General features: G+C 49.6%; 1 protein-coding gene across 3 annotated transcripts; it reads left to right on the forward strand.

Moving 5' to 3' along the window:
- Nucleotides 1–2,849: 2,849 nt before the first annotated feature.
- LOC135829774 (uncharacterized) lies at nucleotides 2,850–16,052 on the forward strand. 3 transcript variants are annotated; one of them, XM_065342157.1, is made up of 7 exons: nucleotides 2,850–3,372; nucleotides 8,647–9,191; nucleotides 9,506–9,828; nucleotides 10,189–10,523; nucleotides 11,116–11,615; nucleotides 12,144–12,221; nucleotides 13,077–16,052. In XM_065342157.1, the coding sequence occupies exons 1-7, from the start codon at nucleotides 3,087–3,089 to the stop codon at nucleotides 15,075–15,077; spliced, it is 4,068 nt and encodes a 1,355-aa protein (XP_065198229.1). In that variant the 5' UTR covers nucleotides 2,850–3,086; the 3' UTR covers nucleotides 15,078–16,052. The 3 variants fall into 3 exon arrangements, with proteins under 3 accessions (XP_065198229.1, XP_065198231.1, XP_065198230.1); XM_065342159.1 differs by having other exon boundaries at nucleotides 8,653–9,191; XM_065342158.1 differs by having other exon boundaries at nucleotides 2,851–3,372; nucleotides 8,650–9,191.
- Nucleotides 16,053–17,056: the final 1,004 nt, after the last annotated feature.

Raw genomic sequence — 17,056 nt, forward strand, 5'->3', positions numbered from 1 at the left:
AAAATATTGTGGCCAGCTGTCTTTGCTGGTACGGTACAGTACAGGACAGATACGGGATAGCGCCAGGCGTGACACAAACAAACAAACACACAAACAAACACCAAATTAAAGCTGTGTGGACCCTGGCTAGCGCCAGACGTTACTGAAGTAACGTCTTCTGCATAGCTACGGGAATAATTTAATTCATGTATAAAGACAGCGAGTGAATGACAGTGTATTTTTAAAAGCCATGCAGGCTGACTGACTTCAAGTTGAAGTCTTTAGTTTGGACTGACTGACAGGTGCAGAAAGGCCATCATTCAGGCTGCACTACACTGGCTCCTTTCTTGATGACAGCTGGCTCTAGTTTTGGCAGCTGATGGCACAAACTATTTTTGCTTTGAAGTGCTGCGCTGAGCATCTACCACTAGCACTGTAGCTCCACGTGGCATTAGCACATTCTTCAGAAGAAAACTCTTGTCAGAAGTATTACACAACTTCTGTCACAACTCTTCTCCCAAAACTAGTGGCTCTCACCCTAGAAATACAAGTGTGTGTGTGGGGGGGGGGGGGGCATTTTTCTTCTTTCTTTTTTTTAGTAGTAAACTAACTAATTACTTCCTTGCTGCATAGCGCTGTGATCACATGTACCGGTATACATGTATGCACACCTTACTATTACTAGTACTACTAGGGCCAGGGGTGATCCTGGCTAGAATGTAATGGAGCATGGAGAGTTGAGCACCCCACATGGTGTGTGTAGATCTACTGCACAACTACAGTCCATTCACTGATTCAGAAAAAGATGATAATATTATCCTAGCTTTTGGCCATAAACGGGTCAAATTTGAGTTTTCGTCACAATTCTTTTGGCAATCCCCATGGAATGCTCTTCCAATTGTGTTTTTGAAGTCCATTTCTCCAAAGAGCAAGCCATAACAAGAATAGGATTTCGGCCAGGTTTTGCCCCCGAAGCACTGAATTGGGGAAAAACCATGAAAATCCAGGCCGTGCACTCCACTTGCATAACAGTACATTTGCGGTTCGAACCCCAGTTGAGGCACCTTTTTTGGCCCCTTTTTCAAGTTTCGAATCTCGCGGCACTGCACAGTGTACCACAAAATCGCCAAACCCAGGAGCTCTCCAGAGCCAGCGGTCATCTTTTTCTGAATGGACTGTAGTGTTTATAATAGTAGTTGTTGGTTGACAGCATGTTACTATCTTACTGACCACCATGACGGCACTGTGTTTCAAAACACTAACCTACAACCATCTAGGCATTGGCGGATTCTGCTTGAAAAGGTGGCAGATTCTGCTCGAAAAGCAGTGAAATTGGCAGAACCATACAAACCTTATGGCGGGCAATTCCTCGAATTCTGCTCCATTTCTTTATCCACATACCAAACATGCATGAAACTTACCAGAAAAAGTACTGAATTCTGCCAATTTCAAAGTTCTGCCGGCATAATCCGCCGGTGCCTACAACCATCCACTGTTGGCAGAGCCCGGGTCTTGCGACCATCCAAACGTACTTCAGTATGGCCATGGGTGTTGTGTTAGCCCTGGTTACTTGTGCAGTGAAACCTGTCTAAGACGACCGCTCTAGCTAGTCTAGGGGCCTTCAAAACGTGGTCTTTGTAACCAGGTGGCCTCCTTATCCAGGGTTATTTGACTGAGAATAGCATGCCTTGTTCCTGGTTGTAGAATGTAGTGGTCCTCTTGGACAGGTGCTTGTCTTATCAGAGTCAGTGGTCACCTTGACGCTGTTTACTGTACTTGTAGCAATCAGCACCACAACACTGAACACACACACACTTGTCCCAACACAAGTGTGAAGTGACCTTACTCCTTACGACCTTAGGTCAGGAGCCATGCTGTGCACAGATATACATCTACCATCAAGAGTTTAACCCTTTAGGGCCCATAATTATTTCAAGAAATGCACTGCATACGCGAGCCCGGGTACTTATCTGGTCGTAACTTTGGTGTCCTTTGGCCGATTTTGGTGATCTTAGGCTTTCTGCAAAGCTCTTGGCCAGAGGAACACAGCGATAGCCAGCAATACATCACTCGATCCACAGAACCAGCGCCGCAGCGCGATACGGCTCTCCAAAGCCAGCATTGCGAGCGCCCAACTCAAATTCTCTGCCATTTCCACAAATTGCATCGCAGATCGCTCAAATTTTTTTACTGGAGAGCTGAGAAACATGCCTTTGCGATGACGTGAACTATCTGTAGCTGCGTGGGCCGCGAGTCAGGGAAAACCCCTAAAAACGAGTTCAAAATGCACGCGCTCGAGTTGACTCTGCTGAGCGAATTTAGTTCGAGTCTCGTATCTCCGCTCTCCGAACTCGGATCGCTTTCGGGTTTTTTCGAGCCGATAGCTGAGACAATTCTAATGTCGATAGCCCTTTCGATTGTCCGATTTGGTCAAGGGACGGCCGAGTTACGCCAGGTTGCGCTTTGAAAAGTATGCACTGTACACTGGTACGGATATATCCGTACTATGGGCCTCAAAGGGTTAATGGGGCTGTCGACATGAAGTCAGTATGCATAATTATGGGCTAGAGTCATGAACTAACTACTACTAGTAGTAGTACTACAAAATTAATTACAATCATGTAGATCTTCATGACTGTAGTATTGTGTTTCAATGGGATTCAGATGTAGCTGCCTATTCTACGTGTACTGGTCTGTACTTGTAGTCTACTGTCTAGTCTGCTGTCTAGTCCCACGTGACTCACAGTAAAAAAAACATGAACACTACTAGCGCACGGCATGCATTCACTGATTCAGCGTCAGGTGTGGTGCAGTGATCACTTGGGAAGTTGGGGTGATCGTTTTGACTCTGATCCATAAAAATTAATGCTAGCTAGGCGCGGAATGCCGATGCGCTCCACTCGTCAGCTCTACTCAGCCTAGCCTACTTTCCTGCGTGTCGTCGAGACTGTCGAGTGTCGACAGCATTTCACTGGGCGAGAAGCGCGACACCATGCCAAGGGCAGCGGTCGTGACGGAGATGAATGACGACTGGAACGTCGTTGCCACTGTGAGCGCAACTGCTCGTCTTTAGTGCAAACTTTTTATGACGGGAATACCACAGCTGGATGGGTTCAACACCAAGCCAGGAGCAAGCGCATCTCTACCCGGACCCTGCTGCTCGCGTCAGAGTCACACGCGGCGCTGCGAAACAGCAGTTTCTCGCAGCCCTGACCCTGCCTGCTGTCCAACGTCCTCCGCAGCGCCTACAGCAGCTGGAAATACACGATTCTAGCAACTCGGGCAACTTTGCTCGGCAGATCGGCGGTAAGAGCAGTACGCCAAAAGAGTCCTTCTCTACCATTGGTGCTGGTGCGGCTACTGACCCAGACGACCAGCCATCTGATTTCACAGGTAAACATTGATGTTGTTACCCCTGGCACGCTGTGGATGTCCCCCGCGGGTCGTCAATGTGGAATATTGTCTTCGTACATGTGGGGTCAAATTGTTTTGCTTTATTTCAATATTGAAATTGTGCGTATCGCCCCCGCAAATTGAAATGGACTCGTGGTCTGTTGGGCTGCGGATTTCGCTCGACGGCTCCAAGTTTGCTTTTGGTGTTTCGTTGACCGTATTGGTGTGAGCTTCGCCGAGGATCCTATCGATCGTTTCTAGTCTCTTTTCTGCCTCGGTTGTGCTGTCGGTCATTGGGGAATGTTTGCCTGTTGAATGTTCCCGGTTTTGCTAACGATCCATTCCTGAGCTGTTTGAGATCGCTACAATACTTGTGCTGGGCTTGAGGTTTGTGCGTGACTGATTGTGGATGAATGTGGGGGTACATGTGATTGTACTCGGTTTTATCGTGCGTTTCTGCGCGTTGGACTTGTTCGAGCATCGTCTGACTTCCGCTCTTCCTGTGTCGTGGCCTCCGTTACATTGGTCGTCGCTAGCGTTGGCTCGCCACAGACAAGCGGTTCCTTATCGTCTCAACGAATTCGCCTCGTTCAAACTGGCAGTAAACATAAGCTATCAGCCGTCGACACGACGATTGTGGTTGAATCTTTAGTTGATCGTGTCGACCGTTTTCTTATTTTATTTTTTATTTTCAAGGTGTGATGTTTATTTCTTGTGGTCACAGACCCGTGAATGCGCACTCAGCTGTTGCGAGTTTTCTGTTCTGTTCTGGGTGATCGCTGTGTTTGCAGCTGTGTGCGGGCGAAATAGCATGATTGTGTAAATCGGGCGTTTGTCTTGTTGTCTGTTGAAGTGAAGCGCCCGCTAGTCTGCTAGTCTCTCGCTAGGCATGCAGTAGTTTTCCGTGTGAGTAGAATGGTACTACAATTATTTGGTAACTATTGGAGTTATCGCCAGTGTTTACTACTAGTTGTATGGCAGTGAATCGAGTCAAGTGAAGACTACCATGTGAATGCACTACTCTTCCGCATGTGTGACATTATTATTATCTGTCATAAGTTCATAGCCATTGATGGTTATTGCGAAATCCTTGTCTCCCAGAGTCCCAGTGAATGGTGTGGGTGCAGTTGTTATTCGTTTGGATTGTTGGAATGGTGGCCCATTCTTCAACTACAGTACGTTGTGGTGTCTTGTATTCTGGAATCTGGATCATAGACATAGTGACTTTGCTGTTCTGGGCCAATACTGAGTCACGACCTCGTAAATCCTGTCCAATATTGGCAATAATATGTCATGACCTGGTAAATCTTGTACATGATTGTACTGTATCACACTTTGTAGCTACAATGGTTACACTCTAGTGTTTGTACATGTAGGGCAGGCTGTAAAGGATTGTACCCTGGGCATGATGCTCTGTAAGGCGCTGGGCTCTCCAAAGGTCCAACGGTGATACTTTGGTTGTATGAGAATATTAGTGTGGCATTGTGTGACATTTTGCAGCGTACGCGTGAATTTTTATGGAAATAATAGCTGTTGTCATACTCATGTATAGGTTCTGATTTGAAACTTGAGAGGCAATGGGTTTACAGTGCCTCACCAGACTTAGCATTAGCTGGTTTAGTGGTACATAACGTGATGTGTAGTTGTGGTAGTTGCCATGGAACCCTCGTCTTATCGTCACTCGCGCATATTACAAATAGAGAGGTTCTGCTCTACGTGGAACGCAGAGAAATCACCTATTTGTAGAGAACAGGTGTCTGGGTTAGAGTCTATAGGTTCCCGTGTTTTGGGTTCAGATTTCTACGCAGAGAAGTTCTGTACGTTGCGGCACACGTAAAGAAAATGCGTGCAGATCTTCTGTGTATCATTCAAACTTCCGAGAAAGCTGTCACATTTTACGAGAAATTCCTAGCACGCAATGCAAATTCTTTGCGTGAGCGTAGAGCAGAACAGGTTTCTGATACGTTCCGGGGACGCGAAGATTGATCACGGAATTCTTCGCGCAGCGTTCCTGTAACAGAAAGCGGAAGATCTCTCTTGCCAAGGCAGCACAATGCCATATTTGGGAATAAGCCCATTGCACAATGACGTAATTATTTGTACCATGAACACCCCACACATGTACACAGCCACCTGGGCATGGTCGTCTGGGGTGTTGAACAGTGCATTGCTGATTCAATGCTGATCCCAATGTACTCACATGCATTACTCATACCTTCCATATTTGGCAATGCGCAATAGGCATGTAGCCGGGACTTAACACATGTATCTGGTCACATGTAAGGTGTCTCTGAAAAGCACCGAAGCGAGCGTGGAAACCTCCAGAAATTCTGCGCGAGTGTTTTGCTACGAGCCCTGCCTTGAATACAGCTGGTGTTCGTGACAGACTGAGACGTGTCTGCTATGGTAGGCTGTGCTGGGGTTCCTTCCTCGGCTGTTTCCTTCACGCAGTGCACGTAAAATAATATTCTTCATTAGCGTAAACTAAAATGCCTGCCTGAATCTTGGGCGTTGCTGCCATCGAGTTTGCAGGATTTATTTCGTATCTTCAAGTCAAGATTCAAGATTTTCATTGATCATTTCCTATAGGGCGGTTTCACATCTGTCACGGGACCATACAGGACAGTCATGGTGCTTCCAACTCCACTAAATTCCTGCATCTATGGGTCACATAAAGTCGGCCGTGTTGGTTCTACTGTCCACATGACAGACCGTAATTCCGCGCATATAAGCCCACGGGCCTATAGCCGGATATAAGCCCACCTCCGTATATAAGCCCATGGGCTAATAAACAAACACAAAATTAATGCAACTCGCGTGTCAACAAGAATTTTTCACAATGTGGACTCTTCCTACCATGGTACAGCAGGTCAGTGCAGTTTACCAGTAGAGTATTGTAGGCCCACTATGAGCACGGACTTGTACTTTTTCGTGAACCTTCAAAATTCGAATATTGGCCCATGGGCTAAGAAACGAACATGTTTTACTGGATATTTTATCCCAAAACTGCATTATTTCACATATGAGCCCATGGGCTTATATGCGCGGAACTACGGTAATCACTTTCTGCACAAATTAAGTTGCATCACAAGATATTTGAAAGCGCTTTATTGCTGGACAGCTTGTGTAGTTCTGGCAATACAGATTTGCAGTTGTGTGAAAGGCTTGTACTGTTTGCCCATTGATGGTGTGATGAAATTGCATACCTGCGAAATGTAACTGCATAAGTCCAGTACGGGTAATGAGATGTGCTAGTGATTTGTTAAGGGTCTGAGTGATAAGAGGTTGTTCCTGTGTGTGTGGTTATGTAAGGATGCTGCAGTGTTGGCACTTTCTTGCTAAGTGATCCGTGTCGTTTGATCTGATGTGATTGTCCCCTATCCGTCCCACTCCTAATTCAGGGTTATGTGTGCTCTTGGGAAGTAACGTTGGGGCATTGTGCGTGTGTGTGTATGTGTGTGTGTGTTTTGGTGGGTTGGATTGTCCGTACCACAGTGCATGCTGCACAGACGATGCCACCTGGAATAATAATAATACTAAAACTGTAATAAAATCTGCCTGTGAAGTTAATGGAACAGTTGCACTTAGCAACCAGCTGGCACTATATTGTTGTAGTTGTAGCGGTTTTATCAGTTCAAGTGCCTACACAGTACACTCTCTGTCCACACCTTCTTCATGCGCTCTCTTTATCTTCTCTACTCTACTCCGGTGCGGCCCTGGTACTCATGCCCACCAGCGATGCCCAGACCATTATGGGCGGCAAAGTTTGGTTTTATCCCACCCACTCCACCCACTCCACCATCTATCTCCCTTGGAGCTATAGTCCATTTCAAAAATATAGACGCATGGTGAAAAGAATTCGGGTGGACACACCCATTCCCATAGCGCTGCACATCACATCCGAACCAGTTCCGTTATTTTTACAACGTTTCGGTAATAACTGACGATGGCCAAGTGCCGAAACGTTGTAAAAATAACGGAACTGGTTCGGATGTGATGTGCAGCGCTATGGGAATGGGTGTGTCCACCCGAATTCTTTTCACAGATGAAGCTGCAGGAAGCCTCAGCCCTTCTTCAAAAATAGACGCATGGTATTTTTGAAATATTTCAAATTTGGCTGGAGCTTTTCTAGATTTCTTTTCAGAATATTGCTCAGGTCCTTCCCCCAATGGACCCATTGCGTAATGACGTCATTTGTACCGTAAACACCCTTCACAGCCAAATATGGAATGCATGAGTAATGGTTGTGAGCATGCTGGGATCAGGAGTGCACTGTTCGACACCCCAGAAGACCCCCCCCCCCCCCCCCCCCCCAGGTGGCTGTGAAGGGTGTTTATGGTACAAATTACGTCATTACGCAATGGGTCTATTACAACGTGATTACAGATGTTATAATAGATGCTAGCCTAACGTTTTGTTTTTTTAAATCATGACCCTGTGCTATGTAAGCAAAAAGAAAATGTTGTAGCACTCACCCTTTTCAAATGATGCGCACTCACCAGTTTTGTCCACACGCACTCACAGCTGCCACATTCATCTACTGCTACCATTCTCAGGTCCACTGCATAATTTCACACTGTACACGCGTTATCATGAGGTCCCGAGTTCAAGACCCGCGCTGGTAGCAGGGAGCGTGTAAAAAGACTTTTTACGTGTGCTGAACTGCGCCGACACCCACGGTCAACTGGGTACTCACAGCTCGGAGTGAGAATAACAAGGATGCAGTTTACAGGGTTATGGGCCGTTACACGCCCGATTGGTTGAGAGACTAACCTCCTCTCCCCTGACTCACTTGTGAGGTCTGCATTCGCCACTAAGGTTTATAGGCATAGTGGTGGCCTGCGGATGCGAAGGCTAGTTTGTGTGTTTCTGAACATTCAAGCGATGCCGACGCGGATCCCGCGAATATTATTTATTTATTTTATTACACGCGTTATGCATAACCGCTAGCTGTGCTGCATTCTCACGCTTCTTTTCATATTCTAGCTATATAACTGGTTGTTTTAGTGATTCTTACTATGTGACGATGTTCCACTGATGATAGTCACGAGAAAACGTTCTGGAATTGTTTCATTTTAATTGTTTTATACAATGTGGTTATGAGTGCACAACTGATCTTTGTCATTGCTCTTTTACTTTAATTGTTTAGTTGTTGTAGCCCAGGGACCATTGGGAGCATGGTGAGGATGTGTGGATACTCGAATGCCTGGTAAATGTATCCATATCCAACACCCTGTCTGTTCTCTTTCGTGTGTGTCCCTGTGTTGCCTACAGCAGCAGCAGCATCAGCAGCGACAGCAGTAGTCTGTTCAGCTGGTGTGTCGTCCTCCCCACCACCGCCAGCAGCAGCCATGTCATCTATGGCAGTGCCCGCACCGTCCCTGCGTGACTCCACGGTGGAGCTAGCCGCGGCGCCGGACAGTCCCAAATCCATCACCGCCGGTCACACTTCCGCCGTTCCGGCATCGTTGTCGTCCACAACTCATGGCTCTAATCCGAGCGCTGTTGCTACCATTCATGCTGACCTACACTATCAACACCACGCTCACCTCGCGATGGGATCCGTCAGCGTGCCCGCCGCCTCCAACATCAGCCGCACGGAGAAGTCGATCTTGAAGCTCGATCAGGGTGGTGCAGCCCTGGCTGGTCGGGCTGCATCTCCCTCCGCTCTCCGGTATGCGACTGACGTTGCACAGGGTACTGCACGATCAGGCACAGCTGTGTCGCATGGTGCTATTGCAGAGCCTGTGCAGTCCAGGCCTACTCCAGCTAGTCGTCAGCACTTCTGCAAGGCATGCAACCAGATCATCCTGGAAGAGGTAGTCTATAATAGTGTTTTGTTGTATTTTAGAAATCGATGGACATCCTGTGTGCAGGTGCGTAGCCCGCATGGAGCATGAGGGACATGTGCATCTCCCCCCCCCCCCCCCCCCCCCGCAAACATTTCGATTTAGGTTCAGCATGTACAAAATGACCATGAACAGCCATCAGCAACAGCCATCCTACAAATATACGGCCGTGCCCCCCCCCCCCCGAGGGGAACCAGCTACGTCTCTGTGTGTGTGTATGTGCCTCACTTACTTACTCTCTCTCACTCTCACTTGCTCTCACTTGCTCTCTTCCCTATGCGTAGAACATCATTGTGATACATCAGACAATGCCATCGGTCGGCGCCATTGTCCGCACCAGTGCCAGCGCATCAAACGTCATCACCGGTGTTGATGGCAGCATGGGAAGCGATGCCAGTGCCGACGGTAGCAACTCCATGACAGCTGCCACTGGCAGCACAACAGCAGCGGTGGACGGCAGTGCCGCGAGACAACCAATAGCCTGCTACCATCGTCGCTGCACGCTCTGCAGTGTGTGCCAGATCGACGTGTATCGGCAGCGCTGTGACGAGGGCAAGCGCGTGTACCAGCGCGGCTCGAAGCTCTACTGCTCGCAGGATTACACCAGGTAAGGCTGGTTGTCGTCTGCCTTTTGTGTGCACGCGTGTGTAGCTGACTTTGTCTGGCTTGTGTACACACACGTGTGTAACTGACTTTGTCTGGCATACTGTTTTGCTATTTGCAGCGCCGTATGCCAGCGTAGTGTACGGCAAGCGTACGCAGCATGGAAATGTGGTGTATGTGTGGACTATCCATGCTTTGAGTTTTGTGCGGTGATGTGTACGGGTAGAGCGCCAGCGCATCGGCCACTGGGATCGCATCTCCCTTTCCACCATGTCATTTTCACGTTCTGTGTGTGTTTGACTTTGTGCGCGCGCGCGTGTGTGTGTATGTGCCTTTGCGTATCATATTGCGTCCGCGTGTGCAGGCTCTTCCTGGAGGCATTGACGTGCGCTGGCTGTGGGCAGACATTGGGCTCCACCGACTTGGTGTGCGACCTGCCCATGAGCAACGATGACGACAGTTTGGCAATCTTCCACCACCACTGTGTCAAGTGCACCGCCTGTCAACAGCCTATAGCCACCGGTGCCCAGTATCGTATCTACAAACGGCGACTCTACTGTCCGGCTGACTACGACCGTGCCGTCAACGCCCCATCGTCGTCGCAGCGTGGTGTGCGGGGAAGCGGCAGTGCAACGCTCTCGTCGTCGTCCGCATCGTCCCCGCGACCTGGCAGCCTGTCCGGCTCACCGATGAAGCGAGGTAAGGGGCGTAGCTGATCCCCTTTTAGGGGGGGGGGGGGGGTGGGTGCACGATCCCGCATATGTGTAGGATGGCTGGTGCATGTCATTCATAGTCATTATGTGCATGCTGAATCCAAGTCAAAAAATTAGGGGGCTGCACGTGCCCCCTGTGCCGCATGCGGGCTACGCGCCTGCAGGTATGTCACCACCTGCAACTGTCCTCTAGCTAGTCGTGTGGTGTAGACCGGAGTTTTCCTGAGTACCAATTCATTGTCCAAGCTTCTTTTTCCTTCATCACTCATAGGTAGGGTTGCGTTTGACGTAAAGAAATAAAAAATATAAATCACACTGGTAGGGCAAATGCCTCTTAACATGATGGTCCTGCCGTGGAGTAACCTGTCCAACTCTGCGGTGTGTATTTTATAGTGCACTCGCTATCCTGCCGCTTTACTCATTGTTATCTCTCTGCCTCACTCTCTGTCTTGCTGTCTCTCTCTGTCTCTCTGTCTCTCTCTCTCTCTCTCTCTCTCTCTCTCTCTCTCTCTCTCTCTCTCTCTCTCTCTCTCTCCTCTCTCTCTCTCTCTCCCACACACCCACCCACCCACCCACAGATATACATGGCGGTGGTCGTGGCCGGTTTGGTCGCGGCGGGGCAGGCACCACCGGCACTGGGCGAGGAAGGGGCGGCCGAGGTGGCAATCGTGCGTCCGCCCCCGTCGTCATGCCCGCCCTGGACAGCCATGCACTGGCCGTGAAGCGTGAGCACGTACGCGCAAGCAGTCCGGCGGCCATGGGCGGCAGCGGTAAGGAAGAGCAGCTTGCGATCAGTGCGTCCCTGTACGGCGGTGGAATCTTGTCGAGTCGCAATAGTGCAGCGGCGGCAGCAGCAGCAGCAGCCTCCGCCGCAACCACATTGGACCTGTCTTTGTCGTCGTCACCTCCGCACGAGTCCCACCATCAGTCTGCGGGCATGATGGCCGGCAGAGACGTGGGTGCTGGACAAGACGGCGCATACAACGTGGCAGAGCGGCGGCCTAGGGCTACACTGTCCGATGCACAGCGCCAAGTGCTTCAGGATTTCTTTGAAGAAGAGATGTTCCCGGACAAAGAGGTACGTACGCATTTTAATTTGTAACTTGAAAGTGTGACTTGTGTGTGTTCGAATGTTTGGGGTTTGTGGGGTTGTATGCTTTTACTCTCCTCTCTTGCATCTTTCCTGTTTGCATTTGGCGCCATCAGCTTCTCTGCTAATATGGCCCTTTGGGGGGGGGGGGGGGGGTTGTGATGGTTGCTGTCTGTGTTCTGTAGTCTTTTGCACTTTTTCAAGCCAGCATGCCGCAGTGTGTGGTTGAGCTTCACGTATTTTCATGCATCTGCTCGCTCACGTTAGGGCATAAATGTGGATCTCTTGTAAGACGTACCCCCCCCCCCCCCATGAACGGCAGGAAAGTGCCCCCCCCCCCCTCCCCCTGGTCGAGGTACTGCAGTTCGTATCCTAACCTACTTCGGTATGGATGACTACACCCCTGCTTTGGGAAATGTCCGTACTAAACCAGAGCACCTTGTATCAGAGTGCATGCACATGCTAAGTGAGTTCCACTCTATGCCCGCTGCTTTGCTGTCTGATTTTCTCCTGTAGGCACAGAATCGCCTGAGCACCGACCTAGGATTGACTGTGCTGCAAGTTCACAACTGGTTTCAGAACAAACGGCAGAAGGTTAGAGATTATCTCGTGGAATGTAATGATAACATTAAACTAGGGGTGACAGTTGGCACTGAGATCCCGAGTTCGAGTACTCTGATTTTCTCCGATCGAATATTCGAGTATTCGAGTATTCTTGATATCCTAAAAATCGTACACCAACCGCCTCAAAAATCACATGATACAACCCTGATTGAACCGATTGGCAGTTCTTTTCTCGGGTGTATTGGTTGGTGGGTCATTTGGGCTCTCTCTACTTGTGAACTAATGTTCACCACACAGTCTGCACATCAATATCTGCTGACTGCTGCTCTGAAACTGCAGACTTCTGTGGTAAATGTATGTACCATGTATGAGCGAGTACTCTGATTTATTCCGAGTACGATTATATTCGAAAAATCCAAACGAGTATTCGAATATTCGGTATAATTGTTTCACCCCTACATTAAACAAAGTTCCCAGCTTGTGTCAGTGTTAATTCGACTTCGGAGCTGCATCTGCGCCTTGATCCTTGAAGCGTGGTGGCGTTCGTACGGATGCGGAAAACTTGGCCTCTAGCCGAGTATAACGCGAACCGTGAATTTTTTAATTTTTTTTATTCGACGTTCGACATTCAACACACTCAGCCAATGGTAGCGCGGATGTGTGAACTTTACTTCTTACTAATACTTACATTCGAATGTACAGTCGTCTGTATCGTAAATTTCCTCTTTTTCTGCGTTGGTGTGCGCGTATGTGTGTGTGTGTGTGTGTGTGTGTGTGTGTGTGTGTGCGTGTGTGCGTGCTTGTCTGTTGTCACACACACTCTCTCTGTCTCTCTCTCTCTCTCTCTCTCTCTCTCTCTCTCTCTCTCTCTCTTTCCCCTCTTAGATGCGCCGTCTTGAGAAGGAGCGCATAGGCGGCTCACAATCACTGACTGTCTCCGGCGGCGGCGGTGATCTGCTGGGCAGGAAGCGCAAACACCACAGTCTCTTCTCTCCCGGCAAGCGTGGCCGCCGTCGCCAGGAGGTCATCTCGCATCACGCGCATCACCCGCAGCACCATCTGCACCATAATCATATACAGCAGCAGCACGGCGGTGGTGGCGTGCCGAGAGAGCTGGGCGTTGCGCAGGAGATCGTTGTCGGTGGTGGTGATGCGGTGCCTACTCTCGGATCGGCTATGCCGGATCACATGCAGCACATGGAGGAGGAGGCCGACGGGGACGGTGCTAGCGACTCCCAGTCCTCTGCTTCTCAGTCGGAAGGTGAGGAGGTTCAGGATGTGGACGACAGATCATTACACGAGCATTTAGACCACACGCAATTACATCATCATCAGCAACAGCAACACTTGCAATCAGGACAGCGATCTTCTCAGCATGCCCAGCAACAGCAACAGCAGCAACATCATTCACAGCAGCCGCCACCGTCACATCGTGTTCAACAGCATCAGTCCGCGACAGCAACACCCCAGCAATTGCAACAGCAGCATCAACAACAGCAGCAGCAGCAACGGCAGCAGCAGCAGCAACAACAACAACAGCAACAACAACAGCAAATTCTTCACCAGCAACAGCAGATTCAACTTCAGCAACAACAGCTCCTGCAGCATCAACATCAACAGCAGCAACAGCGGCAGCAGCAGCTGAAAAAACAAGCCCAGGACTCGCCTGCGGTTTCTCGGTCTCCGAAACTTGAAGTTAGAGCGTCTGCCACAGCGCCAGCACCAGTAGCAACGGCAACTGTTCCAGTACGCCAGCATGCGTCACAGCATCAGCACCAGCTTGCGCCACAGCAGCAGCATGCATCCTCCTCTCCAGGCGCTGGTCAGCAACATCATCCAGGCATGCCGGCACTGGCTGCTGCCTCTAGTGTCGGTGTGGGTAGCAGTACGACTGCGCCAAAACCAGCTCAGCGACCACACTCGCCAGCACCAGCACACAAGGCAATATCGGCAACAGCGGCATCGCTCACTGGAGAGCCAATGCCACCAGGGGCGGCAGCAGCCGGAGCGTCGCATCAGAGACCCCCGTCCAGACCGGCCGTTGTGCATTTGCAGTCCGCCACCACCGGTGCTACTGTGACCATGGCGTCAACAGAGCATGTCAAAGCTGCACAGGACACCGTGTCGAGTCACGGCAGTGCTGCTAACACGGCAAGCACACCATCCACTGCCGGTGCAGCCACCTCAGCCACTGCCGCCGCCGCTACGGCTGCTCCTCGATCGGCTAACTCGGCCACCTATCACTTCCACCAGCCGCCACCGGCCCCCGGTTTTGTTCACCCGGGTATGAACGTGCAGCACACCATGTTCATGCCCTACTCCGGTGTCTATCCTGCTGCCGCTGCTGGTAATGCCGCTGCATCCGCCACCGCCGCGCCTGCAGCAGCCGTTGCCGCCGCACAAGCAGCTAGGTCTCATGAGAGCGCCTCACCAGCGGCTGCTGCACCAGCTGCTGGCTCTGCCATGCTAAGTGGCCAGATCCGCATGCTCTACCAGCCCACGGCCATTAGTGTGCAAGCAGCTGGTATCGGTACCTCTCAGCAACAACAACATCAACAACAACAGCAGCAGCAACATCAACAACATCAACAACAGCAGCAGCAGCAACATCAACAACAACAGCAGCAGCAGCATCAACAACAACAGCAGCAGCATGCTCAACATCTGATACATCCGTGGATGATGAGCAAGCCGTCTTCGTCCGGTTCTGTGACAGCCACCAGTGCTGCCGTCAGCAAACCACCACCACTCCCCTCGGCACCATTGCGTACACAGCAAGGAGTGACTGGGGTGGGTGCAGGGCATGTACGCCACACATCACCACCACCATTGCTAGTGACTAGCAATCCAGGAGCAGCAGCTATCAACGGTGATCGGCCGAAATGAGCTGTGCTGCCGCGTAATGGCCTGACAATGTCCTTTGCGCATGCATGTATGTGCATGCGTGCCCATGTGTACGTGTGCGTATGCATGCCTGTGCGTGCGTGTTTCAAAACGTGTAGCTCGGGAACCCTCACCTTGCCCTCATGCCCTCTCTCCTGTGCCGATGACAGCTCCCCGAGTGTATCGGCTCAAGCTGCTGCCAGGTGTTTTACATGCAACCCTCAAACTGTAACTTAACTACTGCAGCAGCAACAGCAGGCAGCAGCAGCAGCAGCAGAGCTCTGTGTTGCCGAGTCATGTCACGACTGTACTATCGGTTGATCACGACCGGCATGCTGCCAGCCACCAATGCTTGTGAGTGCTGCTCCAACATGTTTGTCTCGTCTGTTCTACTTATTCCACGTGCGCGTGTTTTTTTATCGTGATCTTCACTTCAGTGGTGCCGGCCACTCCATGCTCATTCACACAATTGTCAAATTCTCTACCAGGTGCCCGTTTCTTATCTTCTTCCCCGGCCGCTCTTTTCTCACCTTGTTCGAGTGCTTCTTGGTGTGTGCGTGTGTGTGTGTGTGTGTGTGTGTGTGTGTGTGTGCACATCCGTGTGTGTGTGTGTGTGTGTCGAAATTAAAAGTAACGCTAGTTTGAGTAGCTGCATTGTTTTCCGCTTGAGATTATTCTTTCTTCTTATCTAAGTTCCGATGAGTAAAATTTCTTATCGACAATCTTACAATGGTGTCACGCTGAGCAATACTACATGAGTACTGTGGACTTTCCAGCACAGCCATGTCTTTACAAGCATAAGCAAGCCTCCCATTGTTGTTACTCCTGCTGATTCTTGCATCTATGCCTGTCTCGTTTTCAGGACAATTGTGTGTGTGTGTTTTTTTCCTTTTAAACCGATTGTTGTAGTGTGTCATTGACTTGATTGCAGTTCTTCTTCGTGGCGTAGTTCACGCTTTCCGTATTTCGCTGACGTCAGACGATCTGCTCCCTCGTGGCCTGTTGCTGTGTGCACTGCTGCGTTTTGTCGTGGCATACGGTACTATTGGGTACCGAAGAACAGGGGGGGGGGGGGGTCAGCCTCCTGGTCTAGACTGTTCTTATGTTGTCATGTACAGCAGTCTATGCGCATTCGAGTCACGCTTTGGTATGCTGTGCTTGGTGAATTTCTAGCCTGATCGCTCTTCCGCACTCTACAGTATAGTGCTGTAGCTTGCTGCGTCATTATTCATTAATCCATGAAGCAGGTTGCTGTTGGCAGCAATGTCATGTCATTCTGTCCAGGGGACCTACTAATACTATACCTGTAGTAAACTGTAACGAGAGAGCTTGGAAGCTCAGGGCCCTACGCTATGCTTTTATGCTTTTTTGCCTAGCTCATCGTACATGTTATAAGAACTGATGGAAATGTCTTTTTCCGTTGATTGGCCACATCACTGTATTGCAAAAACGTTTCAATCGGTTTGAATATTATGAGTTTAATAGGCAAAAGTATTTGCAGAATTTATTGCGGATTGTTATTTCTCTAATAATCATCTACTTTTGGTTTGCTCCTTCTTTTCTTTTTATCTCCTTACACTGTAAATCAACAAATTTTGGCCGATGAGAAAGAGAAACCTCTCTATTAGAGAGGTTAAGATGCACGTTATTTCCGACGTGACGCGCAATCTCACGTCAAATTTGAAATCGATAGGTATTTTTGCTCTCACATGCATCCATTGCTCAATCATGCATCATTTGCCTATATGACACACTTTGGCCTGCGATTTACTTTGGCCGGTTGGTACCAAGCGGCGAAATCAGCGAAATTAAATCGCCAGCGAAAATTAGTTGATTTTAATACAGTAATCGGATTTTCTGGTCTTTTTGTAGTAATACATGTACATTGACCTGTTGAGCCAATGACGACGCCGAATGCATGGTTGCCTGTGGATAGCACATTACATAACTTTACAGTCTCCTAAAATACGTATCCTGTCCGA

This window comes from Sycon ciliatum, chromosome 13, assembly GCF_964019385.1.
Source record: "Sycon ciliatum chromosome 13, ocSycCili1.1, whole genome shotgun sequence".
Classification (NCBI taxonomy): Eukaryota; Metazoa; Porifera; class Calcarea; order Leucosolenida; family Sycettidae; genus Sycon; species Sycon ciliatum.

Bases quoted from the DNA above. Each gene is read 5' to 3' on its own strand.
- LOC135829774 (XM_065342157.1), top strand. From the start codon at position 3,087: ATGGGTTCAACACCAAGCCAGGAGCAAGCGCATCTCTACCCGGACCCT. The intron at 3,373-8,646 runs GTAAACATTGAT...TGTTGCCTACAG, and splicing joins CCAGCCATCTGATTTCACAG to CAGCAGCAGCATCAGCAGCG. The intron at 12,222-13,076 runs GTTAGAGATTAT...TTCCCCTCTTAG, and splicing joins TTCAGAACAAACGGCAGAAG to ATGCGCCGTCTTGAGAAGGA.